The sequence below is a fragment of the Perca flavescens genome, chromosome 19 (assembly GCF_004354835.1).
Source record: "Perca flavescens isolate YP-PL-M2 chromosome 19, PFLA_1.0, whole genome shotgun sequence".
NCBI lineage: Eukaryota > Metazoa > Chordata > Actinopteri > Perciformes > Percidae > Perca > Perca flavescens.
The window spans coordinates 1998856-2006355 of NC_041349.1; the positions used below are offsets into that span (position 1 = coordinate 1998856).

General features: G+C 46.6%; 2 protein-coding genes across 7 annotated transcripts in view; both read left to right on the plus strand.

The window, feature by feature from the left end:
- The window catches only part of camta2 (calmodulin binding transcription activator 2), a 21940-nt gene extending 17255 nt beyond the window's left edge, over positions 1–4685 (plus strand). For all 6 annotated transcript variants that reach the window (XM_028606384.1, XM_028606389.1, XM_028606388.1 and 3 more), the window contains exon 10: positions 4442–4685. In XM_028606384.1, the coding sequence (XP_028462185.1) occupies positions 4442–4536 (95 nt within the window). In that variant the 3' untranslated portion in view covers positions 4537–4685. The remainder of the gene's footprint in view (positions 1–4441) is intronic.
- LOC114546103 (zinc finger protein 721-like) overlaps positions 1–7500 on the plus strand; it is a 1066380-nt gene that overhangs the window by 989559 nt on the left and 69321 nt on the right. The window lies entirely within an intron of this gene.

Consider the following 7500-nt stretch of genomic DNA (forward strand, 5'->3'; position numbering starts at 1 on the left):
GGTGATCGGTCTAATAAGCGGCAAAACACAGCTATAAGGACGGTTTGCTCTTACACGCGCTGCTTTTATAGTCTCTCACACACACACACACACACACACACACACACACACACACACACACAGTCACTCTGTAGTCTAGTGGAGGCAGGTATGGCTGCAGCCTGGATCGTCCTAAGCCGTCCCGTCTCATGCCGAGGCGTATCCAACGGTAAATTCAGAGGGTCAAAAATACGAAATTGAATTATTTTCCAGATTGAGTCACGGGTCCATGGGCGTCAGTTTGGTTTGAAATGTGCTGGGGACAGAGACTCATTCATTATTTTTTTTTTTTCTTAGGTCATGTTTGAAAGACGCTGTCCTGTAGCTTACTAATGAATAAAAACGTGCTTTAATGTACGTAAACAATGATCAATGATTACCAAATTTGTCTCTCATATTGCTCCTCATAACCACTGAAAACTGTAAAAAAAAATTGGATTTTGGTTTAGTTCTTGTAACAGGCCTAAGTGTTCATTACAATATGGCCATGATAAATTTGGTGATCGTTGTTGAGGTACATTAAACCACGTTAAGCTTTTTCACGTTAAGCAGAATCTCCCGATAGAGATTGCTGTGGGGATAGAGATGGATGTGGGGATAGAGAGGGCTGTGGGGATAGAGATGGATGTGGGGATAGAGATGGAGGTGGGGATAGAGAGGGATGTGGGGATAGAGATGGATGTGGGGATAGAGATGGATGTGGGGATAGAGATGGCTGTGGGGATAGAGAGGGCTGTGGGGATAGAGAGGGCTGTGGGGATAGAGATGGATGTGGGGATAGAGATGACTGTGGGGATAGAGAGGGCTGTGGGGATAGAGAGGGCTGTGGGGATAGAGATGGATGTGGGGATAGAGATGACTGTGGGGATAGAGATGGATGTGGGGATAGAGATGACTGTGGGGATAGAGATGGATGTGGGGATAGAGATGGATGTGGGGATAGAGATGGATGTGGGGATAGAGATGGATGTGGGGATAGAGAGGGCTGTGGGGATAGAGATGGATGTGGGGATAGAGATGGATGTGGGATAGGATAGAGATGGATGGATGGGGATAGAGATGGATGTGGGGATAGAGATGGATGTGGGGATAGAGATGGATGTGGGGATAGAGATGGCTGTGGGGATAGAGATGGCTGTGGGGATAGAGATGGCTGTGGGGATAGAAAGGGCTGTGGGGATAGAGATGGATGTGGGGATAGAGGGCTGTGGGGATAGAGATGGCGTGGGGATAGAGATGGATGTGGGGATAGAGATGGATGTGGGGATAGAGATGGATGTGGGGATAGAGATGGATGTGGGGATAGAGATGGCTGTGGGGATAGAGATGGATGTGGGGATAGAGATGGATGTGGGGATAGAGATGGCTGTGGGGATAGAGAGGGCTGTGGGGATAGAGATGGATGTGGGGATAGAGATGGATGTGGGGATAGAAAGGGCTGTGGGGATAGAGATGGATGTGGGGATAGAGATGGATGTGGGGATAGAGAGGGATGTGGGGATAGAGATGGATGTGGGGATAGAGATGGCTGTGGGGATAGAGATAGAGATGGAGATGGGGATAGAGATGGATGTGGGGATAGAGATGACTGTGGGGATAGAGATGGCTGTGGGGATAGAGATGGCTGTGGGGATAGAGATGGATGTGGGGATAGAGATGGATGTGGGGATAGAGAGGGCTGTGGGGATAGAGATGGCTGTGGGGATAGAGATGGATGTGGGGATAGAGATGGGGATAGAGATGGATGTGGGGATAGAGATGGCTGTGGGGATAGAGAGGGCTGTGGGGCTAGAGATGACTGTGGGGATAGAGATGGATGTGGGGATAGAGATGGGGATAGAGATGGATGTGGGGATAGAGAGGGCTGTGGGGATAGAGATGGCTGTGGGGATAGAGATGGATGTGGGGATAGAGATGGGGATAGAGATGGATGTGGGGATAGAGATGGATGTGGGGATAGAGAGGGCTGTGGGGATAGAGATGGATGTGGGGCTAGAGATGGATGTGGGGATAGAGATGGATGTGGGGATAGAGAGGGCTGTAGGGATAGAGATGGATGTGGTGATAGAGATGGATGTGGGGATAGAGATGGAGATGGGGATAGAGATGGATGTGGGGATAGAGATGGATGTGGGGATAGAGATGGATGTGGGGATAGAGAGGGATGTGGGGCTAGAGATGGATGTGGGGCTAGAGATGGATGTGGGGATAGAGATGGCTGTGGGGATAGAGATGGCTGTGGGGATAGAGAGGGCTGTGGGGATAGAGATGGATGTGGGGATAGAGATGGATGTGGGGATAGAGATGGGCGTGGGGATAGAGATGGATGTGGGGATAGAGATGGATGTGGGGATAGAGATGGATGTGGGGATAGAGATGGATGTGGGGATAGAGATGGATGTGGGGATAGAGAGGGCTGTGGGGATAGAGATGGCTGTGGGGATAGAGATGGCTGTGGGGATAGAGATGGCTGTGGGGATAGAAAGGGCTGTGGGGATAGAGATGGATGTGGGGATAGAGAGGGCTGTGGGGATAGAGATGGATGTGGGGATAGAGATGGGCGTGGGGATAGAGATGGATGTGGGGATAGAGATGGATGTGGGGATAGAGATGGATGTGGGGATAGAGAGGGCTGTGGGGATAGAGATGGCTGTGGGGATAGAGATGGCTGTGGGGATAGAGATGGATGTGGGGATAGAGATGGATGTGGGGATAGAGATGGCTGTGGGGATAGAGAGGGCTGTGGGGATAGAGATGGATGTGGGGATAGAGATGGATGTGGGGATAGAAAGGGCTGTGGGGATAGAGATGGATGTGGGGATAGAGAGGGATGTGGGGATAGAGATGGATGTGGGGATAGAGATGGCTGTGGGGATAGAGATAGAGATGGAGATGGGGATAGAGATGGATGTGGGGATAGAGATGGCTGTGGGGATAGAGATGGATGTGGGGATAGAGATGGATGTGGGGATAGAGAGGGCTGTGGGGATAGAGAGGCTGTGGGGATAGAGATGGCTGTGGGGATAGAGATGGATGTGGGGATAGAGATGGGGATAGAGATGGATGTGGGGATAGAGATGGATGTGGGGATAGAGATGGCTGTGGGGATAGAGAGGGCTGTGGGGCTAGAGATGACTGTGGGGATAGAGATGGATGTGGGGATAGAGGGGCTGTGGGGATAGAGATGGATGTGGGGCTAGAGATGGATGTGGGGATAGAGATGGATGTGGGGATAGAGAGGGCTGTGGGGATAGAGATGGATGTGGTGATAGAGATGGATGTGGGGATAGAGATGGAGATGGGGATAGAGATGGATGTGGGGATAGAGATGGATGTGGGGATAGAGAGGATGTGGGGATAGAGATGGATGTGGGGATAGAGATGGCTGTGGGGATAGAGAGGGCTGTGGGGATACAGCCATACAGTCTTGGTCTAGTGGAGGTCTTGGGCTAGTGGAGGTCTTGGTCTAGTGGAGGTCCTGGTCTAGTGGAGGTCTTGGTTTAGTGGAGGTCTCGGTCTAGTGGAGGTCTCGGTCTAGTGGAGGTCCTGGTCTAGTGGAGGTCTTGGTCTAGTGGAGGTCTTGGTCTAGTGGAGGTCTTGGTCTAGTGGAGGTCCTGGTCCAGTGGAGGTCTTGCTCTAGTGGAGGTCCTGGTCTAGTGGAGGTCTTGCTCTAGTGGAGGACTTGGTCTAGTGGAGGTCATGGTGTAGTGGAGGTCATGGTCTAGTGGAGGTCTTGGTCTAGTGGAGGTCATGGTCTAGTGGAGGTCTTGGTCTAGTGGAGGTCATGGTCTAGTGGAGGTCTTGCTCTAGTGGAGGTCTTGTTCTAGTGGAGGTCTTGCTCTAGTGTATAATGTGTGTTTTCTGTGTATAATTTGTATATTCTGTGTGTATAATGTGTGTTTTCTGTGTATAATGGTTGTTTTCTGTGTATAATGTGTGTATTCTGTGTATAATGTGTGTATTCTGTGTATAATGTGTCTATAATGTGTGTATAATGTGTCTATAATGTGTGTATTCTGTGTATAATGTGTGTATTCTGTGTATATTCTGTGTATAATGTGTGTATAATGTGTGTATTCTGTGTATAATGTGTGTATAATGTGTGTGTTTTCTTTGTATGTGTCTATAATGTGTGTTTTCTTTGTATAATGTGTGTATAATGTGTATATTCTGTGTGTATAATGTGTGTTTTCTGTGTATAATGGTTGTTTTCTGTGTATGTGTGTATTCTGTGTATAATGTGTGTATTCTGTGTATAATGTGTCTATAATGTGTGTATTCTGTGTATATTCTGTGTATAATGTGTGTATTCTGTGTATAATGTGTGTTTTCTGTGTATGTGTGTGTATAATGTGTGTTTTCTGTGTATAATGTGTGTATAATGTGTGTTTTCTGTCTGCAGCTCGGCTTCTTCGCCCCCGCAGCCTCACCGAGCGACCATCGCCATGGCAAACCACGCCAACGGCTTCTACAGCGACCGCCGCCACGCCAACCTGACCACGGTGGCTCTCCCGCAGAACGCCGTCATCGTCATGGCGACCACCGCGACCCCGACCCCCCCCAGCAGAGGGGAAGAGTCTGCTGGTGGGGGGCGGAGCCTCTCTCTCACCCACTCAGGACAGCTGCTGCTCTCCTCCCCTGCTGCTCTCCCCCCTCCTCCTGCTGCGTCCCCCACACCCCCCACTGCCCCCCCCCACTCCCACCACGCTCTCCCTCACCCCTGCTCCTTGCTCCCCCCCCTCCTCCTCCCCCCTCCTCCTCCCCCTCCCTCCCCCGGCCTTGACCCGGACTCCTTCCTCAACTCGCCCAAACAGGGTCAGGCGTGCGGTGGCCCTCTCCCTCCCCCTCCTCCTCCTCCCCGTCCTCTGCTCCTCCTCCTCCCCCCTCTCCCCTCCCTCCCTCGCCCTCTCCCTCTCCCCACGGCCACCCCCTCCTCTGTCTCACCCCCTCCTCCCTGTCCTCCCTCTCCTCCTCCTCTTCCTCTGAAACAGGCAGGAGAGACTCGGCCCCTCCCAAACGTTTCTTCTTCTTCTTCTTCCTCTTAGCCGTCCCCTCCCCCCTCCCTCGCCCTGTCCCCCCCCCCTCGGTGGCCCGCCCCTCCTCCCCCCCTCTGTCTGGAGCTTGGGCCTCTGGGAGAGTGTGGGGGGGGAGGAGGGGGGGGAGGAGGAGATAAAGAGGAGAAGGACAGGAGAGGTGATGAGGATGATGATGATGATGATGAAGGCAGTGCTCCGCCCACTAAACTCGCTCTGCTGCAGGTGAGACTTGACACTGTGTGTGTGTGTGTGTGACATGCTTTTACTTAATCGAAAAAGTAAAAAAAAAAAGTGACTTAAATGTCAGAAAAAGTGACAAATGTCAAAAAGTGACAAATGTCAAAAAAAAAGTGACAAATGTCAGAAAGTGACAAATGTCAGAAAGTGACAAATATTAGAAAAAGTATCAAAAATGTCAGAAAAAGTTACATAAATGTCAGAAAAAAGTGACAAATGTCAGATAGTGACATTAATGTCAGAAAAAGTGACAAATGTCAGAAAAAGTGACAAAATGTCTAAAGTGACAAATGTCAGAAAAAGTGACACAAATGTCTGAAAGTGACATAAATGTCAGAAAAACAAATGTCTGAAAGTGACATAAATGTCAAAAGTGACAAATGTCTGAAAGTGATATAAATGTCAGAAAAAGTGACATAAATGTCTGAAAGTGACAGAAATGTCAAAAGTGAGATAAATGTCAGAAAAAGTGAGATAAATGTCAGAATAAATGTCAGACAAAGTGACATAAATGTCAGAAAAAGTGACAAATGTCAGAAAAAGTGACAAATGTCAGAAAGTGACATAAATGTCTGAAAGTGACATAAATGTCAGAAAAACAAATGTCTGAAAGTGAAATAAATGTCAGAAAAAGTGACAAAAATGTCAAAAAAGTGACGTAAATGTCTGAAAGTGACAGAAATGTCTGAAAGTGACAGAAATGTCAACAAGTGACATAAATGTCAGAAAAGGTGACATAAATGTCAGAATAAATGTCAGAAAAAGTGACATAAATGTCAGAATAAATGTCAGAAAAAGTGACATAAATATCTGAAAGTGACAAATGTCAGAAAAGGTGACAGAAATGTCTGAAAGTGACATAAATGTCAGAAAAAGTGACAGAAATGTCAGAAAAAGTGACAGAAATGTCAGAAAGTGATAAATGTCAGAAAAAGTGACCGAAATGTCAGAAAAGGTGACATAAATGTCAGAAAGTGACAGAATTGTCAGAAAAGAATTGTCAGAAAAAATGACAGAAATGTCAGAAAAAGTGACAGAAATGTCAGAAAGTGACAGAAATGTCAGAAAAAGTGACAAAAATGTCTGAAAGTGACATAAATGTCAAAAAGTGACAGAAATGTCAGAAAAGGTGACAGAAATGTCAGAAAGTGACAGAAATGTCAAAAAGTGACAGAAATGTCAGAAAAACAAATGTCTGAAAGTGACATAAATGTCAAAAGTGACAGAAATGTCTGAAAGTGACATAAATGTCAGAAAAAAGTGACAAAAATGTCAAAAAGTGACATAAATGTCAGAAAGTGACAGAAATGTCTGAAAGTGACATAAATGTCAAAAAGTGACATAAATGTCAGAAAACGTGACATAAATGTCAGAAAAAGTGACATAAATGTCAATAAATGTCAGAAAAAGTGACATAAATGTCAGAAAGTGACAGAAATGTCAGAAAAAGTGACAAATGTCAGAAAATGTGACATAAATGTCAAAGTGACATAAATGTCAAAAAGTGACAGAAATGTCAGAAAAGGTGACAGAAATGTCAGAAAGTGACATAAATGTCAAAAGTGACAGAAATGTCTGAAAGTGACAGAAATGTCTGAAAGTGACATAAATGTCAAAAAGTGACAAATGTCAGAAAAGGTGACAGAAATGTCAGAAAGTGACAGAAATGTCAAAAAGTGACATAAATGTCAGAAAAACAAATGTCTGAAAGTGACATAAATGTCAAAAGTGACATAAATGTCTGAAAGTGACATAAATGTCTGGAAAAGTGACACAAATGTCAGAAAAAAGTGACAAATGTCTGAAAGTGTCATAAATGTCAGAAAGTGACATAAATGTCAGAAAAAGTGACATAAATGTCTGAAAGTGACATAAATGTCATAAAGTGACATAAATGTCAGAAAAAGTGACAGAAATGTCAGAAAGTGACGTTTTATTCTGTTTTGAGATATCCATTGACCACATTAACCAGTCTGCATTAAGGGACTATTAATCTCAATCTGCCTCTGATCTCCTCTCCTCTCTGTGTGATTCAGACCAGCCTCACCTCCTCCTGCTCCTCTCCCTGCCACCAGAAGCAGCCCGCTCAGCCGGCCAATCAGACGCAGCGGCAGGCTCAGCCGGCCAATCAGACGCAGCCTCAGCCGGCCAATGCGACGCAGCGACAGGCTCAGCCGGCCAATCAGAC